Raw genomic sequence first — 20,970 nt, 5'->3', positions numbered from 1 at the left:
AACCGGGCAGGGGGCGCGCGCGCCCCGGAAGCGGAAGCTAGCCGGGGCCTGCGGGGCGAGGGCGAGTGGTGACGTTTCCCTGGTCGGCGGGTAGCGGCGGCGGCGGTTGGCGTTTGGCGGTTGCCAGCGGCGGCTGCGGGCAGCGCTGGGCGGCCTCGCCGCTGCGGGCTGAGCTGGGGTCCGCCCGCAGGCCCCGGCGCCGCGCTCCCGGTGAGTGTTCGGGCTGCCGCCGCGACCGGCGCCAAGCGGTGCCGCTGACCGGCGGCGGTTTCTCGGGGCGAGGCGGGGGCCCTCGGCCCAACGCCGGCGGTGGTGCGGCGGGGAGGGCGGGTACCCGGGCCCTGTCGGCCCTGGGGAACGGCCGGCGGGTCAGCACTTCGGCAGCCCGGGCGCGGGGCGGCGGCTGGGCCGGGCCGGGCCGCGGCCTCCGGTCAGCCGAAGCAGCGGCTGCGCTGCCCTGGCTCGGAGGGAGCGGAGCTCTGGGGGTCCTCGGGGAGCCCCGGCTCTCCGCGTCACCGGGACAGGACTCGGCCAGCCCGGTGCTTGGCCGTTGGCTGTGGCGAGCTCTGGAGGCACAGGGGGAAAAGTAGGGGCTGGGCACGTATCTGAGGCTATGCCTTCATCGATTTTCTTTTTTTTCCTTTTCTGCAAAAAGGAGGGTGTCAGGCCATAACCAAGATAGCCAGCCTCATCTGCGGCTCTGGGGGTCCCTTCCTGTTCCTCTGTCAGATAATTTTAGAAGGTGGAAACTAGTGAGTTGGCTTTGAGTGTTGCTGTAGTAGCCCAAGCTATTTCCACCTGTGAATCGGCCTTTTTTCAGTTATAGTGTTAGACTTTAAGTGGGTCTTAACCCATGTGTGTATATATGTAGTGTAACTTGATTACACAGGCTTGAAGTAAATGTCCCTTTTTCATATTACCTTTTAGAACAGCTGTTATCTGTTAAAGGTGTTATCTTTTAAAAAGTCTGCGCATTAAAGAGTACTGCTGGTTTAGCTAGACAAATTTTGGTTAGAGGTTTATACTAGATAGGTAGGCAGTCTGTCTCTTCAGAGCTGTTTCACTGCTGTTTATAAAAAATGCAGTATTTCTGCTGCCCCTGTTCTTCAGCAGCAAGTGAAGAGGTCTTGGGAGTCTGTGCAGTAGAACGATGACCTGGGAGCTCAGTGCGGAGGCTGCTTGTGCTGAAGGCAGCTCAGACTGTGTAGACCTCATGGCCTCGCGCAGCACGAGGCCTGCTTGATACAGCCTGGATTGTTTACTGTGGGGCCCTGCCAGCTTTAAACCTGTTCATTGCGTTTGTGGAGTGCTGCATCAAAGCTAAAAAAGCTTTTCCAGAACTACAGATGCTCTGAACGCAGCATATACACATTCTGCAGTGCAGTCACTGCTAATGCCCTTCTGGCTACCTGCCAACCCAAGCTGGCTACCTGCTAGGACAGCTTATGTGTCTTTTTGTCTGTAGTGTGGCTCACCGCTTCGATGGACTGTATGTGAAAAGTTATATTAATTTCTATACTGGGCATCCCTTAGTAATCCTGATGGCTTATAAATCCTTAATGTGCCAGAGAAAGCAGTTGATATTAAAGTGCTTAAACTCATCCCATTAGCGGAGTATTTGTATTACTCTCATTGCAAAGGTGTTGGAAGAAGCTTTTGGAGTTCCACAGTGGAAACATTTGGTTTTTAGGACATAATTAACTTTTTGGATTTGAAGATCTGTGGAACTCTGGAAACTAATTTTAAATATTGAGTATGTACCTAGCAGCTGTGTGTTGGTCATCCTATTGAATTTCTTAGCTCTTATATCTAAGTGTTCTAGCTAAGTTTTGTCTATGGCTGCAGTTCTAGCAGCTCAAAGCTTACTGAGATGCAGTGCATGGTTTTTTTTGCATTGTTGTGATTTTCATGGGAAACAACCTTGAAAAAACTTTTTGAACATCTGTTTTGCTGACACCCTTTAGTAGATCATATTGATGATAATGCTTTTTCAGAATTATTCTGCAAGAATGTGACTTGTGTGCATCGTAAGGAAAACTTGTTTTCCCACTTCAGATGTCATGCAGAAGTCCTAGCAAAGCAAGAAGATGGACATCATATCTTCTAGTGTACTGATCTGCAAATATTTTACAGGCAGAGTTCCTTAGGAAGCAGAGACTAATTTTTTTATAAAATGTTGAGGTACATGGTAATGTATGTCACTTTGGAACTGGTTCTACATACAATGTACATTAAATCTAAAATGTGTAAATATATTTCTATGCATCATTTGCTACACCTGAGGCCTGTACTTAGACTGAGTGTATTTATCCTACATCTTCTGAAACTTCTGGAGACTTTGTTCTGCGTTGTGGCCTCAGTATTGGAGGGGTTGGACTGGCAGTTGTTTTTTGTTTTTTAACCTGCCAACTTCATAACAATATTAACTCTCAATTAGGCAAAGCAGTCAGGAGGTTGGCTTGCATGGGTGACTTATTTTATCTACTTTGGAATATGTCTTTTTACTTGTTTATAAACATATTCTAAGCCTTGCTTTTCGGGGCCTGTGCAGCTAGTAAATCTCAGTGTGTATATAATGAGCTGCTTTCTATCTTACCTAGGTTGGAGCCCTGTCTCTTAAAATAAGAGTTGTAGCTAATGAAGTATTCTTCATTTTACTAAATGGACCAGCCTTTCATGTCTGTTTTCTTCTCTACTCATTTGAGGGGGGCAGGGGGGAAGTCCCAAAAATCTTGAAAACTCTGAGCTACTTTGATTACGGAGGCTGTCATTATTGGGAAGTTTGCTTTTAATTCTAACAGGAGGGAGTCAAATGTGAGATTCTGAATTCAGCTATCAGCGAGGGAGTAGTTTCAGTTGGGTACGAGAAACCAACTGTGAGATTGGAAGACAAGAATAGCTGAAGTGCTGCATTTCAGCAGTAACCACGGCACTCCAAATTTTTTGCTCTTTAGACAAATTTTGGTTTGCCCTTTTTCAGAATTTTATATTGCTGTTTCTGCCATGTGTTCTTCTGACTATCTTGCCACCTTGTATGGGAGGTGGAGTAGTTCAGCATGTTGATTAGACTGTGTGTACCCTTCAGAAATTGACTTTTTATAGTTTCCTAACTGTAAGCTGTGGTATGCTTTAGGCTGATGTGTAAGATTTGTGTCTGTAGTGAGCAAAAATAGTCTGGTTTTTCAATAAAGCCATTAAAAAAATACAACGTGAATTTTGCTTATTAAAATGCGGGTATGTTTGTAGGGTTTCTGAAATGGGAAATTCAGTTTGATTTAACATAAGGTAGATGAAGTAGAACCAATAAATAATGTTCAAATTTGCTAGCAAAATATTTTGCTTCTGATCATACTGTGTTTGCAGGGTGCTGAGCTTCTTAGGCTATTCTGCTTGGTTTTATTGTGTCATGTAGCATATTGCTGATAAGAAGATAAAAAGCAGTTAGCATTCTTTCTGGAAGTCTGTCTGGACTATTCTTTCATGGTGAATTCAATGCACAAATATTCCAGACAGTGAAATGCTTCCTAATTGCGGTGTGGTATCTCTATTTTTAAGTAGGCCATCAGGATAGCCTAAAATTAACTTCAGGCCAATATTTCCTAAAAATAACTCTAAAAAAGTAAAACTTGTGCACTTTCTGGAATGCAAAGCAGATTTCTTAACGCAAAAGATACTGGAATAATTAATTTGCAAAGGCAGAGCTTCAGCTAGTTTTAAATTTAATTTTTAATTGTTTTCCAGATTCTTCTGAGTTGTACTTGAAGCCGCCAAAATGGTTCTAGCAGATCTTGGAAGAAAAATAACTTCAGCGCTACGCTCACTGAGCAATGCTACAATTATCAATGAAGAGGTATGTAGTATGCATGTGTGATGGCACTTACATTTAGAAAGCAAGAGTTCTGGGAAAAAGTTCTCAAAGGCTGATGAGAAGCTTGAAGTAGGTTGACGTTATCCTGAGGCTCTTTTCTTCCTTCAAATGAAATTTCTAGCTAGGGTTTTTAACCTCCTGATAGTACTGCCAAAACTTAGAAGCAGATTTAGACGTGTAATCACCTCAGGCATAGTGGGTCTGTATTGGTTTTGTGTGGCAAGGTTTTGGTAGCGGGGGATGTTACAGGGGTGGCTTCTGTAAGAAGCTGCTGGAAGCTTCCTCTGTGTTCGATAGAGAGCGAGCCCATACCAGCCGGCTCTAAGACGGACCCGCCGCTGGCCAAGTTCCGAGCCAATCAGTGATAGCGGTAATGCCTCTGTGATAACATTTTTAAGAAGGAAAAAAAAGTTGGGATGGGGAGAAACAGCCGCTGGAGTGAGGAGTGAGAACATGTAAGAGAAACAAGCCTGTGGACACCAAGGTCAGTGAAGAAGGAGGGGGAGGAGATGCTCCAGGCACTGGAGCGAAGATTCCCCTGCAGCCCGTGGTGAAGACCCTGGTGAGGCAGGCTGTCCCCCTGCAGTCCAGGGAGGTCCACGGTGGAGCAGATCTCCACCTGCAGCCTGTGGAGGACCCCATGCCGGAGCAGGTGGGTTCCCGAAGGAGGCTGTGACCCCGTGGGAACCCCGCGCTGGAGCAGGTTCCTGGCAGGACCTGGGGATCTGTGGAGAGAGGAGCCCACGGAGCAGGTTTTCTGGCAGGACTTGTGACCCCGTGGGGGACCCGCGCTGGAGCAGTGTGCTCCTGAAGGACTGCACACCGTGGAATGGACCCATGCTGGAGCAGTTCGTGAAGAACTGCAGCCCATGGGAATGGCCCACGTTGGAGGAGTTCGTGGAGGACTGTCTCCCGTGGGTGGGACCCCACGCTGGAGCAGGGGAAGAGTGTGATGAGCCCTCGCCCTGAGGAAGTGAAGCAGCAGAAAATAACGTGTGATGACCATAAACCCCATTCCTGTCCCCCTGTGCCGCTGGGGGGACTTGGTGGTGAAATCCGGGAGTGAAGTTGTGCCTGGGAAGAAGGGAGGGGTGGTGGGAAGGTGTTCTGAGATTTCATTTTATTTCTCATTACCTTGCTCTGGTTGATTTGTAATAAATTGAAGTTAATTTTCCCAAATTAAGTCTGTTTTGCCCGTGACGGTAATTAGTGAATGATCTCTCCTGTCCTTATCTCGACCCGCAAGCTTTTTGTTATATGTTTCTCTCCCCTGTCCAGCTGAGGATGGGGGAGTGATAGAACGGCTTTGGTGGGCACCTGGTGTTCAGCCAGGGTCAATCCATCTTTCACATGGTGAAAGGGTCCTCGAGCCTGGTGGCTGTACGTATGGAGATCGGTGTTCTGAGGAGGTGATGCTGGAGGAGGCATATGTGCCTAAGTTTGGGTGGAAGGTAGGCTGTGAGACTACATGGAGTGCTCTCATTTATGTGTGTGTGCACAGCTAGCCTATGGCGATGTGTACTAGGCTGCTAGAAGCTGAAGTGTGGAAGAACAAGTAGCTTTCAATGCAAACTTTGCTGTCTGAAATGTGAGGATTATATTATGTTTACTGCCTTTATATTCAAACCAATATGGAGTGTGGTTCTGGAAGCTATTTAAGTTGGTGTAGTCTGTGTTTTTTTTAATTAAGAGTTTGAAATTATAAATAAGTGTTTTCTGTTATATGGACTGAAAAGCAAGATGGAAAACTAAATGATGTGATGGTTTAGAAGTGCCTCTGAGTAAACAAATTGCTAGAAACTCCTTTCAGGTAGGCAGGCAGGTGGCTTAAAGTAACAAAAAGTAGGCTTATCAAGGATTGTAGGGTTGTGCATAGAGGAAAGGTTTTAACAAATCTTCAGCTGGGAGACAACAAATCCTTAACTGAATCAAATATAGGCCAATTAATTTTTTTTAGCAGTAGATACTTTTCTTCTGCAAGAGCTCAAGCTGTGCAAATGAGGTCATTTATGCAGGTGTTACTTTCAAAAGATCTTTTTGTTCAAGACTTTTCACTTTGAAAACTTAGAACTACTAAACTGGGTTCCTGAGGCACCTGTTTGCCTAAAAGACGTACCCCAGAGCAGCAGTCCAGTTTCTGCTGAGAACGCAGATGGTAGTGTGTCCATCTTGCATTTAAGGAATACTTTTATTTACAGAGATTGTGTTGTGTTAAGAGATTTGTTTGTGGCTTTCTGCTACAGCTGTCTCTAAGGAATGCCCATAGGGAAGTTTAGGAAGTCTTGCTACCATATGAGCTGCTGTTGTCCTTAATGCAATAGGAGCTGTTCTGTGTTACTTTGTTATAGTGTGCATATTACAGATTGAGGACCCTTCTTTTCCAGTATTACCCTTTCAAATTTAAATTGCATTTACGTAGGAACAAATGCATAGACTTTTTTTGTGACAGTCAATGTAACGATAGGACTGCATGCATTTAATTTGTAAAAGCCTTGGATATATCATAAATATACTTTCACATTCCTATTTTGAACTAATACTGGCCTAGTCAATACTGTGTATTGTAAAACCATTTTTCTTTTATACTCCAAAGGTTTTAAATGCTATGTTAAAAGAAGTATGTACAGCATTACTGGAAGCTGATGTTAATATTAAACTTGTGAAGCAACTCAGAGAAAATGTCAAGTAAGTGAAATAATCAAAATGCATTTAACTTCTAATACTTGTAGAAGTTGTAATTTGAGGTTACAAAAGAATAACTAACTTCTAACTTTATATGGTTTTCTTAGACACACCTAGTTTACCTTTAACAGGAAAGTACAGTTTGAACTAGATGTCTAAGCAGTTCCATGCAAAGAATCCTTGTCAAGTTTAGCCATTATTGCTGTTATAGTCTTGCTTCAAAAAACTGTTGCTGTCATCAGTTGAGTGGTATAATAAACAAGTTCTTTGTTACTTCCTAGACACCTCATCTTCACATGGTCTGTGCTGGATATAAATAGATCTGTGTATATGACCAGTACTGTTACCTTGGCTATTTTCAGATGTGTAATTCAAGTAGATGCAAGTCTGAAAGATGCAAGTGTTTTAGAAACCTGTTTTTGTCCTGCATACAGAAGTAATATGTCCAATGCATGTCTCTTCTTAAGTATGTCCTATCTGAAAACTCAAGCCAAATCAGAGTGCTGTTCCAGTTGCAAAGACTTCATTTATTACTAGGTTAAAGTGATGCTTTAAGTTATGCTAGTGTTTCATGGTTTTCCTAAACTCAGGTCTGCAATTGATCTTGAAGAAATGGCATCTGGCCTTAACAAAAGAAAAATGATTCAGCATGCTGTCTTCAAGGAACTTGTTAAGGTAGGACTTCAAAATTCTGTATTATGCCACTTTTCTTGTACAGCTTGGGCTGTGGAAGCAGTACGGTAGCAAGCCAAGTTTTAAGGTTACTGTGTGGTACCTGCAGTTATGTTTTCTGTTGTAAGGCTTCTTACTATTGCAAACAGTAATATTCTTCTGATTGAAACTACTTCCTGGGCATTTCTCAGATTAACTTCAGTTTAAGCTTCAAGTTCAGCTGTTCTTACCCTTCAATTGAAATTTAAAGACAAAATAAGGGGGTGAAGTACTACTAGCTTCTGGACTGTCTTTGGTTGTCCCAGAAACACGCCTTTGCTGCCCGAATGAAGATCTGTTCAAACTACTTACAAGCCTTTGAAAAAGTGTTAAGTAACAACCCAGCAGTTCATGGCAATGTTTCCCTTTAATCTGCCTTGGTCAAATCAGCACCTAGGTATCAGTATTCTGTCCTCCTTCCAGTTAACAGTATAGTTTTTTGTTCTTCCATAGCCTGTGCCCACCCATATGATGGCTGTCTGGAATGTATATACCTTCTACTCATTCAAGAAGTGAGGCAGCAACCCTAAAAAGTCTTCTGTACTGTAGGATTCTCACCAGAAGAGGTCATCTTGAGCAGTGATGGTGGGGTGGAGGTCATGTTTCTGTGGTGGTTGTTATACTTGTGCTGTATATGCAGGCCACCCTGACTTTGGTACTTGGTGTTAAAAAGAGATTAACACTGTTATTGTTACAGAATTATTATGTATAACACTGTATACTGTAGTTATCTTGCACAGGCTGTTGCTGTTCACTGTAAATCAGCAAGCATTTAAGCCAAGACTAGAATATGCAAAAATTGGTTTGCTCCATTGAATATAAAACCAGGCACCTAGCATGACTGTGACGCTGACTGCTCTGTGCTTCTAAAATTCAGTTCTGCAACATACATTATACTTTGTTCTTTAGCTTGTAGATCCTGGAGTCAAAGCATGGACACCTACCAAAGGAAAACAGAATATTATAATGTTTGTTGGTTTGCAAGGAAGTGGTAAAACAACGACCTGTTCAAAGGTAACTTGCACTGAATCTGTTTGCCTGTTGTTTGTTTTTTTTTTCTCGGGGAAGGTGGTGATCACTGGACTCCTTTGGTAGGATTTGGTTGTGATCTGTGCTGTTTCTATTAGTAGGAAAGTGCTAACTGATTACAATGTAGAGATATTTTTGTAGAGGGGTTTCTGAGATGAGATGAATGTCCAAAGTAATAATCTTCTGGGGCAACTTATGGCTTGTAGGACTTCCTTCAAGGTTTTTTTTTTAAAAAAATAAACTCTTGATGAAACAATACTGTATATGGATAAGAAATATTTTTTTCTGTTCTTTGCTTTCTGGGTTTAAGACTAGTACTATGAATGGAACCTATCTCATTCCATTATCTATTTAGAGGAACCAGTGGAAGTTGGCCTCTGTGTTAGATACCTCAGTTAAGTATGAGTGGGTGCTGTGAAACATCTTCCAGCCCCCAATTCATTGAGGAAGTTTGGATTTGTATTTTTACAGCTAAAAAGGAATGCTCTGAATCAATGCTTAACCTATTTATGATGGCTATTGGGAGGAAAAATTACTCTGTGGAAAAAGACTGATGCATCTTTGTTGCTTTTTTCAGTCATCTGGTTCTGAGATTCACACATAGGCTATACCGAATATATCACTGTGCTGATTTCATAAGACTTTCCTAGTGCTTCTGTAGGCAAACTATATTTTGGAAGTTTGTCTTTGGTCAATCAAATGTTCTGTGAATATGCATTGTACCAGTGAAGCTGTTATAAGAGAGTAAGGATTCCATCCATTGCTTTAAAACATGTCATTGCTCTGGAAGTACAGAAAGAGCTATACAAGTTGTAGCTGTTACAGTACTTCAATATTAAGTACTTACTGCTGTGGGTAGTTTCTAAAAGCTAGTCCTATCTGCAGTATTAACAGTAAGCAGAATCCAGGAATTAGTAGAATGGGAACTGGAATTATTTGTAGTCATTCCTAGCTCTGGAAACTGAAATCAGAAGCAGAGTCAAGCAGCTGTTGTCATCTTGTCACTAATAATTAATTGTATAACATACTTTTCTAAGTAACAGAGAGGCTAACATTTAATACTTGTACAGTCTTACTGAGTAATCTCAATTATAGGAAGGCTGGCTTGACTTTGTGTCCTCTGTATGTACTTCAGTGACTTACAAGCTGTAATACAGTGTCATGCTTTCTAGTGGGATTTTGGTGTAACTACTTGTTTTGGATTTCTTTTCACAGTTAGCATACTTCTATCAGAGGAAAGGTTGGAAGACATGTTTAATATGTGCAGACACATACAGAGCAGGTAATATGGTCTTTAATGATGTGGTTCTTTAATACTTACAGATGTTTTTAAATAGTCCCTTGACTATACCTGTTTTACAGGTGCTTTTGACCAGTTAAAGCAGAACGCCACAAAAGCAAGAATTCCCTTTTACGGGAGGTAAGCATCTTTCAGAATCAGTTTGGAGAATGATTCAACTGCAACGATGTATTGTTCCTTACTGAACATCTCGCACTAAGCCCCATTCAGTGTTGCCTAATTACTTGGATTTTATTATAATATTTTCTCTGATCAGATGAAAATTCTGCCTAGTTCAGTATACTGGCTGCCAGTCATAGCAGGTAGGGATAGTGTAAGAAGAGATCAGGCATCCGGGGTAATTCTGTTGAATGTTCTTTCAGTGTATAGTAGTTTATAGGCCTTTACCAGACATGTTCAGATTTTCAGGAAGTATCTTTACTCAGAGGATATGATTTTTGGACCTTTAATTTTTATTGCCAAGTAGGGGCAGCAGTGGACCTAAAATAGCTTCTATAAAGCAGTAAACTTTACCCTAAGCTTCACTGGGTGTGTATGGTCTAGGTGCTCAGTTAAATCTTGTTTCAGAGGAGGGCTAGTAGAACTTAGTGCAGTCTTCAACAGGTGAGACAGACAGTCCTTTGTGCTTTGGTTTGCTGTGAATAGTAAGGGCAAATGGCTTAGGAAAGCATATTTTTAATCAATTTTTGCTTGACATACAAGGAATTCCCTCTTGAAATCCAGATAGATTTACAGTTAAGAAGTTTACAGTCAAGTGATGAACATTTGAATTCGTTTCTTTGGGAACAAAGAATTGCATATATATAGATGTTTCTCTTTGTGATCAGTTATACAGAAATGGATCCTGTAATTATTGCCTCAGAAGGTGTTGAGAAATTTAAGAATGAAAACTTTGAAATAATCATTGTTGATACAAGTGGACGTCACAAACAGGAAGACTCTTTGTTTGAAGAAATGTTACAAGTTGCTAATGCCATAGTGAGTAGTTTTAAGAAATACAATGACTTCTGTTACAGTAATTTGACTAGAGTTAATTTATGTTTATCTCCTAAGGTTCTGTGTGGATTTTGCTCCTCTGGAATGTGTCAGTGCTTTAACTCCTAGGTTATATTAGAAATTACAAATGGATATGAACAAACAAGAACTGGATGATCAGTGCTTGATAGTTCTGTGTCAGTTTTAATTCTTGTATCTGTAATTCAAGGCTGCTTGCACATAACTAGACTACCGTTCCTGCTTTAACTGTTCCTTTTCAGGATCTTTGCATTGAGGAACTAGATAAAAGAACCAGTCTGATCTGGTTTCCTTTAGCTATGTATACTAAATTTCCTGTAATTGTCTGAATAAGTGCCCTGAAACAGAGAAGATGATTGGATAACTTTCAACAGTTTTGATATGTAAATGAAGCTGGTGTTTCTTGTATGGCTTTAAAAAGGCTGGCTATTTGTTTGATCCTGTGGTCTTGCATGACAATATGACGCTTCCCACACAACTCCCGCTAATGGCTAACTTGTTTTCAGAGGAATGGATGTCTTAAAGCTCTTACTGTAAAACTAGAATATGTTGTTAGCCATTAATTGCTAGTAGATACTAATTACCTTATTGGCTCAGATACTGGCTAAAATCACTCAAAACATAAGTAATAACTGTAAACATATTAAATTTTAATATTCTGCTTTGTAGATGAGTCTTTCACATAGTAACACAGCATCAGAGTTTTAGAATGGTCTTTAGACAATACTGTTGATAAAACAGTTGCCCTTTTGCTTTATATACTGTTATTGCAGTAAGTTCTGCTACTGAACATAATGCACGAACACTGTTTAAGAAAGCAAGAAATTATTATTTTGTGTGTGTCTCATTTCTCCCAGCAACCAGATAACATTGTTTATGTGATGGATGCTTCCATTGGCCAAGCTTGTGAAGCTCAAGCTAAAGCTTTCAAAGATAAAGTAGATGTAGCTTCTGTTATTGTTACTAAGCTTGATGGACATGCAAAAGGAGGTGGAGCTCTTAGTGCGTAAGTATTGTGATGTTATAGTGTCCAACATCTGGCCATGCATGGACAACCATGGAATGTGTTGGTGTCTTGCAGAAACCTGTCCTGTGAAAGTGTCACTGTCACACGCATAGAATCTGAGATTTAAGTCAGTAACAGTTATGTTCTTACCCCACTTCTGGTGGATAGGATCACACATTGATGTTTAACGTCAGTCAGAATCAGATATTATGATGTACTTCCAGTACAGTAGTGTGTATGGTCACGTCAGACTGCTGTCTTCTGAAAACAGCATCAAGCAATTATATTTACAGTATCTTGCGTCCCAGGAGATTTTACCGAAAAATATAAATTTGAACTTAACAGATACGGATTGCCTGGAAAGTTTTGCTTCTCATTTAATACACAAGGTTTTTTTCCAAAAGGGAAAAAACTCTAGCTAGTTATGTGTAATGGCCTTAAAACTGCGATGCAAATCAAACTTCTGGATTGCTGGTGTCCACCAATTTGGTAAGAAATTAGTCTGCAGTCATACTTTCCTGAATTCCATCCTCATTGGACTTCCTGTGTGCTATATCTTGACAGACTCTATTGACTAGAAAATGTTACGTTTTATCTTCAGCCTTACATGATGGCATGTCAGACTAATCTCCAGCTGCATTTCAATGATACAGTTTGTATGGAGCTGAGATGATTTATCAAAACAGTCAAAGTTAACAGACACGAACTTACTAAATCACTGTCTGACTTTGATCTTAAGTGTTAGAGTTCTTAAACTGGCAAATGTATTTTTCTGCTATTTATAGTGTAGTGATGGAAAACTAAAGAGCAAAATGAAAATACCAAAAGCTTGTTCCAGTTGTCACGCGCTTGTATGTGTTAGTTGTGCTGGTTTTGTTCTATACCTTCTGTAGACTGGAAGCTGAGTTTATCTAAAAGCTAGTGCCAGTGATTGATTGGTGAAGAGGTTCTGATTTTTCTTATGTCTAAGCTTTTTTGTTGAAAGTGAGATTGCTGTCTGTTGTAGGGGGTAACTTGAAGAAAAAGTAATCAATGCTTGTGTTGTGGTTTAACCCCAGCCAGCAACTAAGCACCATGCAGCTCTCACTCCCCTCCCACCCAGTGGGATGGGGGAGAGAATTGGGGGAGGAAGTAAAACTCATGGGTTGAGATAAGAACAGTTTAATAGAACAGAAAAGAAGAAACCAATAATGATGATGATAATAAAATTACAACAATAATAATAAAAGGACTGGAATATACAAGTGATGTACAATGCAATTGCTCACTACCTGCTCACCGATACCCAGTTAGTACCTGAGCAGTGATTCCTCACAGCCCCACTCCCCCCCAGTTTATATACTGGGCGTGATGTCACATGGTGTGAGATGCCACTTTGGGTCAGCTGTCCTGGCTGTGTCCCCTCCCAACTTCTTGTGCCCCTCTAGGCTTGTTGCTGGCTGGGCATGAGAAGCTGAAAAATCCTTGACTTGGTCTAAACATTACTTAGCAACCACTGAAAACATCAGTGTGTTATCAACATTCTTCTCATACTGAACCCAAAACATAACACTGTACCAGCTCCTAAGAAGACAATTAACTCTATCCCAGCCAAAACCAGAACAGCTTGTCTCTTCTGACCTCCCAATATTGGGATAAAATGGAGATTATTTATTTTTCTTTCTTTCCTCTCAGTTTCTTAAACTCAGCAATGAAAATAAGCAACTTCTATTTCTGTTGATGATTTTTTCAAAGCAGAGTTTGTATTTTACAGAGTTCTAGTTAGAGAAACATATTGTCAGCTACTCCCAGCTACCCATCCTAAATGCTGGATGTCTTTGCATTAATAGTTTGAGGAGTAACAAAAATACTTCAGTGAGGATGCATTGTGTTGATGATGCCTAGCTAATTATGTTAATAGGTGGTACAAAAGATGGGTGGTTTTTGAGAGGCCATTTTATAAAATGTGTTTTATTGCAGAGTTGCTGCCACAAAGAGTCCTATTATTTTTATTGGAACTGGCGAACACATAGATGACTTTGAACCCTTTAAAACACAGCCTTTCATCAGCAAACTTCTCGGTATGTACTATGTACAACGGTACTTAAAAAGACACTTTGAATTGGATAATAGAAAGTCAAAGTGTAATTTTTTTAATTGTAACTTCAGAGTTGTTTTTTTTTCCCAGGTATGGGTGATATCGAAGGATTGATAGATAAAGTAAATGAGTTAAAGTTGGATGATAATGAAGCACTCATAGAGAAGCTCAAACATGGTAAGTTATTTCCAAGGCCTGAATAGTGGGTATATTACCTGCCATGATTACGTCATGGTTCTCTCAGATGTAGACTACTGAGTTAATTTGTATTATGTGTTAGAGACAAGTAACTTGTTTCATGTGCATAGTGAAGAATGGTTATTCTTTCTCTGATAAATGTGGCAGGCAAGTAAATTGAGTTATGTTTTTGAGTGGTAAGTCTGTCAGACTATAACTATAACTGCAGAATATCTCTTTAAGTGTCTGCCATCTAAAATGGTTTAGCCATGTTGATAGTGGAGAAGAGGTTTATGTACCTGCTTATTTATGCAGTGTAGTATTTAACTTGTAAATATAAAATAATTGAGAAAGGACAGTAAGACCAAAATGCTAGCATGACTTTTGCTAATCTTTTTTTTTGTTGTTGTACTTCAGGTCAATTTACGTTAAGAGATATGTATGAACAATTCCAAAACATCATGAAAATGGGACCATTCAGTCAGATCTTGGTTAGTTATCCCCAAAATCATTTTTTTTACCAGATTTTCATTTATATTTGATAAACATGCTGTAAACTTAAAACTCTTCATTGAAACTGGTGTTAGAGGCTGTGCTTTATGTTTTTCAAAAAGGTGAAATGATTTACCTATTGCGATACATAACTACTGAACTAAAACTTGCTGTCCATATTTCTGGCTGTTTAACTAAAGTTAGCTTTGCCTATTCTGACATGGCTTTTGTTTTCCATTTTTAAAACAAGGGTATGATCCCTGGTTTTGGAACTGACTTCATGAGTAAAGGCAATGAACAGGAATCAATGGCAAGGCTAAAGAAACTGATGACTATAATGGACAGTATGAATGACCAAGGTAAAACAAATTTCACTCACTATTTTTTTCTTTTTCCCCTCCATTTTTTAACAAGCTTATTTACAGAGATTTTGGAAACAAGTTGGATATAAGGCAGCATCTACAGTGACAGAAAATGATGAGAAGCATTTATAACTCTTAGAAATGGCAAAGATATGTATGTGTGTCTCAAACTTTCTGAATAAGTCTAAATATTTAGAGACATACCTTGACAGTTGCTTGTTGCTGCTTTATCTAATGTAGAGTAGGTGGGATTTTGAAGCATTCTATTGGAAATTAATGTATTTTTCATACTGTAAGTGTGCTTTAATTATTAATGCTATACTTGCAAATTAAAAAGCTACATTCATCTTTAATCTGTCATTGCTGTCTTTCTTCCTACCTATCCTCAAATTTACATGGTGACATAGCCTGGTCTTTGGAATTCAAGATGTGTTGCTTCTAATCCACCCATAACTCTTGCAGGAGAAGTATGCTCTTACCCTTGTGCTAACCATTAATAGGGCTTAAGACCAAGTAAGTATGCTGAGAGCATAATTTAGTCAGGTGACATTTTCTATCATAGTGATTAACATAGGAACATAACATCTCTTTAGTACTACTACCTAGAATATTATATCTCATTTATGTAAAATTCTGCATTATCACTTCTAAAACTAGGGTTTTGTTCTCTGGCTCAAAACTAAATTCTCAACAATAATGAGAACAAATTTGCTACAAGCTGTAACAGATTTTAATGTCGGTAACTGAATGGATTATTCTTTTCCATGCCGTAATTGCAGAACTTGACAGTACAGATGGTGCCAAAGTTTTCAGTAAGCAGCCAGGAAGAATCCAAAGAGTAGCAAGAGGTTCAGGTGTTTCTACCAGAGATGTTCAGGAGCTTTTGACCCAATACACTAAGTTTGCACAGATGGTGAAAAAGATGGGAGGCATCAAAGGGCTTTTCAAAGGTAAAAAAAAAAAAAAAAAAAAAAAAAAAAAGTTTTTCGTTTGGTTTTTTCTTTTAACTCAGTGGGGAGGTCACTTGATGTGTGAACACAGAAGAAATGTGAAAATGTCAGGCGTTGGAAGAAGAGAAAGTGAGTCGTAGCTCACTTATTTTCATGATGTTTGAAAGCTCTTTTATGTAACTGGTGAGAGTTGCACTGTTCTTCGTGACACTAATGTGTAACTTAGTGAAAACTACTATATTTTTGGCTTTATCAATGTAGACTTCCTTACTGCTACAATACTGACACTTCGGTCTGTTATGTGGGGCACAGGGACTGTTGATCCTTAAAATAGTTTTTAAGTGCCTGATGTAGTAACTTTTGATCATGGACTCTAATGGATTTGAATCTGGAATTAGGAGATAAAATTCTGGTTTGTTTTATTTTTAGCCCCATATATGAACCCACTTTCTTACAATTGCTTCCTTTTTCTTTTTTTTTTTTTTTTTTTTCCCCCCTAGGTGGTGATATGTCAAAGAATGTAAACCCATCTCAGTTGGCCAAACTGAATCAGCAGATGGCGAAGATGATGGATCCAAGAGTTCTTCATCATATGGGTATGTGTTGCCTTTCACAGCTTCAAGAGAGGACTAGCAATTACGGTGGAGCCTTTGAAATATAGAAGTGAGGAAGGTGATGTGAGAATGCGTGTGTAGAACGTTTAGTCTGTATGTTATGAATGCTTTGCACTTACCAGTGCTTAATCTAGTCTTTTCGTTTGGATTCAGCTCCCAAAATGAGCAATTGGAGTGGTTGGTATCTGATGAAATAGTAAAGTGATGACTTGAAGCTTGACTGTGGTAAAGCAAATTTATTCCTAAACTTCCCTTCCCTTCTCTTCTAAGCTTTGCCTCAAATAATTAAATTTGACAAGAGCAGCTTTAAATAAATATTCCCATACTCGAACCTTACTAATGGATAACGGTCATTCCTTCAAGGTTATTTTTGTCTAGATCTTAACGCACAGGTCATCTTAAAACCTACTTTAAGCCTGGTGTTTTGCAGACCTTTATGTAATTGCTCCGTTGTCCGTTTTTGATAGCCATTTAAACCTGGCTTGACAGTCTTGGGCTTTTGCATTTGTATATTATTGAAATAGTGTGTGTGCTGTAATGAGGCCTCAGAGGCAAGCTGTGCTTCAGAGTTAATTAACACATCTGTGTTCTTGCTTATTTTCTGCAGGTGGCATGGCAGGATTGCAGTCAATGATGAGACAGTTCCAACAAGGTGCTGCTGGGAATATGAAAGGCATGATGGGATTCAATAATATGTAAAGAAGCCTTAATAAAAATGGACTTGGTTGACTCTTCTTTGCAACTTCAGTGAAAGAATTTGCTTTCTTCCTTTTTACAGTGATAGGGGGAGTGGTCTTTTGAAATCTAATTCAGGCTTCTCAGTTTCTACATCTAATGTCTGAAAACTATTTTTGCTTAAATTAGTTCCTCTCCATTAATACCTGATGGCACAAAGAGTAATTAAATTTAATAAAACAATATCATGATGTAAAATTTTAATATTTAGAGACACTTTTTAATTGTTTACATCAAATGGCAGCCATTATATTTGTAAACAACCCTGATCTTTGGTTATAGTACCATAAAATGTCACAAATATACTGTAAAATAAAATTTAAGTGGTTATAAACAAGGGAATGGCCTGTTTCTTCAATTCTTTCATAACTGTCCTTTATCAATATGTAATGAGATTATTTCCTTGTGGTTTAACCCTAGCTGGCAACTAAGCACCATGGGGAGGAGAATTGAAAAAAAGTAAAACTCATGGGTTGAGATAAGAACAGTTTGATAATTGAAATAAAATATAAAAATTGTGATGAAAAGGAAGATAACAAAAAAAGGAGAGAAATAAAAGACAAGTGATGCACAATACAATTGCTCACCACCTGCTGACCAATGCCCAGCCAGTCCCTGAGCAGTGATCCACCTGTCCCAGCCAGCACCCCCCCCCCCCAGTTTATGTACTGAGCATGACATTCTATCATATGGAATATCCCTTTGGCTACTTTGGGTCAGCTGCCCTGGCTATGATCCCACACAGCTTCTTGTGTACCTGCTTGCTGGCACAGAATGGGAACTTGAAAAATCCTTGACTTGGGATAAGTGCTACTTAACGCACTGATGTTTTAGTTGTTGCTATCAACATTATTCTCATACTGAATCCAAAATACAGCACTGTACCATCTACTAGGAAGAAAATTAACTCTGTCCCAGCTGAAACCAGGATAGATTTGTTTCTAATGACTCTTGTAACTTACGTTTGGCATAGATTCTATAAGAATAATTCAGTATCTGAAATGTGCTGTTGCTGCTCAGGTGCTCTCAGAGCATTTTAGAAGGTGGATGTGCTGTGCTGAGGTTTGTATGAAACTTTGTTCTCCAGAATTTTATCATTCTTTCCCTATATGTAAAGAATGAAGTGACTAAAAATATGCAGGTATGTAGGTCTTAAGCTGTCTCATATACTGAAGATAATCTTCATACCAGGCTGCCAGTTAAGCAGTTCTTTTGCTATGGAGATAGCTGTATCTGACAGGGCATATTGCCCCAACTCGGCTACAATCTGATCTTAATTTCCTATAGCATTTCTTTTTAATATTTCAGTTTCTATGTTGGTCTCAAAAGGGTGGAATCTATAGGCATATTTCAGAAACTAAGCAGACCAGATGAACCTTGAAATCCAACGTACACCTTGGCGAACATGGTAAGATATTTCACCCTTAAGGCAAGAAGGTATATTATGAATTTATTTTAATATACTGCAGAATGCTTGGGTTGTAAATGGACATCTGTCTCTGTTGCTTAGATAAGATAAAAATTAAATGCAGTAATTAAAACAAATGTGTCCCTCTGTCAGCCAGTTCTTTGAGAAGGTGGCAGCTATCAGCTGATAGCGAATAGCTTATATAGGTAATGTGCTCCTGTTCTAATAAAACATAGGTGTGCTGTAACTCATTTATAATGTGGAAGTATCTTCTGCACCATTAGTGGTATGTGTATTCAATGTATGGAGGACACTGAAAAATCTTAAGGTATGCCATTTACCTACAGCACTGCATTTTATGTATAGCATTAGTCTGCAAAAAGCTCAGTTAAGTTGGTCTTAGTATTTTAAATGTAACAAAAGGATGAGTCCTTGCATATCACCAGCTTGAGGGCAAGCTGTCCTCAGCTACTTAAGTGGTGTCTGTTTACTAAAACTGTTTATCTTTTTTTGTAGTTTTTTTCAGTTCTTGAGCAGTAGAAACCAATGCAATATACAAACCCATGCAGCCGAGAGTAGCGAATAAATCTTGGTTTGGAATGCCGTCGGTAGGGGAGAGTGGATGGTTAAGTTGAATGCTTGTGTTGTAAGTTAAACATGAACAGGCATATTGAGGATGAACAGTGAAGCATTGTGTGTCTGGACAGGCTCAGTCAGACTGTCAAGTTACCAACAATTAACACTTTCTATTTTCAATTCATTGCATAGATTTACTTTTACTCTTTGGTTCAGTTTCCAAACTACTACCACTGCTAGCAGACAGGAAGAGAGCTGTCATTAGCTGTGTGTTGGCAGAGGCAAGTTCAGAAAGCACTTCCTTTGAGGTATAAGATGCGTCAATTGTTATTTCTAAGGTATACGCTGGAATAAACAAATAGCAGTATATTGCTCTTACCTTAATGTGCTAGGTAGAAAAGACTTTGGAGCCTGCTTGGAATAATTGCCTAAAGATCTCAAGTTTAAAAAAAAAATAATCATGTTGGAGGAACTTAAAAGCTGAGTTCAACTGTATAGGAGCACCTATAAAATTCTCTCAGCTTTATAAGGGAACAACACTTTGGGAGTGTGGGCAACAATTTTTGTTATGTTTGTGGATCCTGCAGAGCACAATGTGTAGAAGAAAATCTTAAAGTTGTTGCAGGAGAACAGAAGCTATCATGTTCTATGTGTTTTCTCAGTTTGGTATTCTGAATTAGAGACTTAATTGTATCAAGCTAGCAGAGGCCATGTAAAACACTGCCAGCAAGTACCATGAGTAACAGCTCCCCCAGCGCCATTTTCTTGAATTAGGTTTCTTGTACTTGTCCTCCACAAGATCTCACTCTGTCCTGCAGGAAAGTTTTCTCTGGCATACACGAAGCCTGAGAAGTTAGAGGCAAACAAACTTCACTGGAAGTACCTAGAAGACTGAAGTCTACCCTTCTGTGTATTATCTTACTGAAAGCTGTTACTGCTGCTCAGACAAGTTTGTCTGCCGTTTTGGTGTCTGGACACATGGCTAAATGAAGTTCATTGAGAACTTGAAGTAGCTAAGGAAAGGTTTAGCTAATTAGGCAATTGTAGCGCCCGGGGAAGGCCACTAGAAGGAGCCAATGGACAAGAGAGTAACGCACAAAATCGGCTCAACTCTTATTTTAGAAGTGCATCCTTACTTCAAAATCAGTGACATCCTGCAGTCATCCTTTTCCTCGGCTATGGGTTGTTAATAAGCTTTGACATCCAGCACACTAATACAGAAATAGGTATCTGTTGCATGTTTACTTTTTTGGAAGATGGTGGTTGTTCTGTAAAAGTGGAAGACCTTCACCAGCTGTGGAATAATTTATGTATTGTTGGTGCATGCTTTATCAGTTTGCTGCCTTTTCAAGGAAAATCCTAGCCACAGGGCTAGAAGAACAGGTTTGATGGAATTGTTTTACTCCTTCAAGAAAGAGGAGGACCTTGGCAGTTCAAATATCCTGTTATTACAGCTAGGGCAAAGGATGCATGTAGTTCATGAAAACTATTCTTAAGAGGAAACAGTTATGATGGTCAATAGATAGCTGTGTGATAGGAGCTGGACAATTAAGTATTAACATACACAAATAGCCACGGAAAAGAACAAGCATGGGTTTATTTGTTAACATTCTTTACCTTTCCTCAGGACTTTCAATATTGACACTTGCTAAATCTATTAAACTTGTCTAAGTTGCAAATGCTAATTATCTGGGAGGTGAAAGATTAACTTCAGTGTTACTATACAGCTGCTGTAATTGCAGTAGAGGCAAAGGAGAGCAAGTTGGCTGGCTGATGATTTAATGCTGTTCTTTAAGAGCCGCTACCCTATTTCAACCAGTCCTTGTTAAACAGAATGTAAACTCTACTAAGGGTAAGAGGTATTTACGTGCCCTTACATTAGTTTGCTTCTTTGCAGTTTTTAACATACAAACCAGGTGCTCGGTCCCGTGCCATCTAAAATAGTACTCTAATCTTTCATTCATGTGTT

At 39.7% G+C, this 20,970-nt stretch overlaps 1 protein-coding gene across 1 annotated transcript; it reads left to right on the top strand.

The window, feature by feature from the left end:
* Nucleotides 1-34: 34 nt before the first annotated feature.
* SRP54 (signal recognition particle 54) lies at nt 35-17,354 on the top strand. Its single transcript, XM_049825477.1, has 16 exons — nt 35-210; nt 3,742-3,850; nt 6,462-6,553; nt 7,141-7,225; nt 8,171-8,275; nt 9,506-9,572; nt 9,653-9,710; nt 10,418-10,568; nt 11,462-11,610; nt 13,570-13,670; nt 13,778-13,864; nt 14,282-14,355; nt 14,607-14,715; nt 15,498-15,668; nt 16,169-16,264; nt 16,890-17,354. The coding sequence occupies exons 2-16, from the start codon at nt 3,773-3,775 to the stop codon at nt 16,979-16,981; spliced, it is 1,515 nt and encodes a 504-aa protein (XP_049681434.1). The 5' UTR covers nt 35-210; nt 3,742-3,772; the 3' UTR covers nt 16,982-17,354.
* Nucleotides 17,355-20,970: the final 3,616 nt, after the last annotated feature.

This window comes from Accipiter gentilis, chromosome 22 (genome assembly GCF_929443795.1).
Source record: "Accipiter gentilis chromosome 22, bAccGen1.1, whole genome shotgun sequence".
Taxonomy (NCBI): Eukaryota; Metazoa; Chordata; class Aves; order Accipitriformes; family Accipitridae; genus Astur; species Astur gentilis.
Note: the sequence above shows the minus strand (reverse complement) of the source record. Positions and strands in the feature narration are given on the sequence as shown.

Coding starts and splice junctions, on each gene's coding strand:
- SRP54 (XM_049825477.1), top strand. CDS start 3,773: ATGGTTCTAGCAGATCTTGGAAGAAAAATAACTTCAGCGCTACGCTCA. Junction 14,356..14,606: donor GACCATTCAGTCAGATCTTG/GTTAGTTATCCC, acceptor TTTTAAAACAAG/GGTATGATCCCTGGTTTTGG. Junction 14,716..15,497: donor GGACAGTATGAATGACCAAG/GTAAAACAAATT, acceptor CCGTAATTGCAG/AACTTGACAGTACAGATGGT.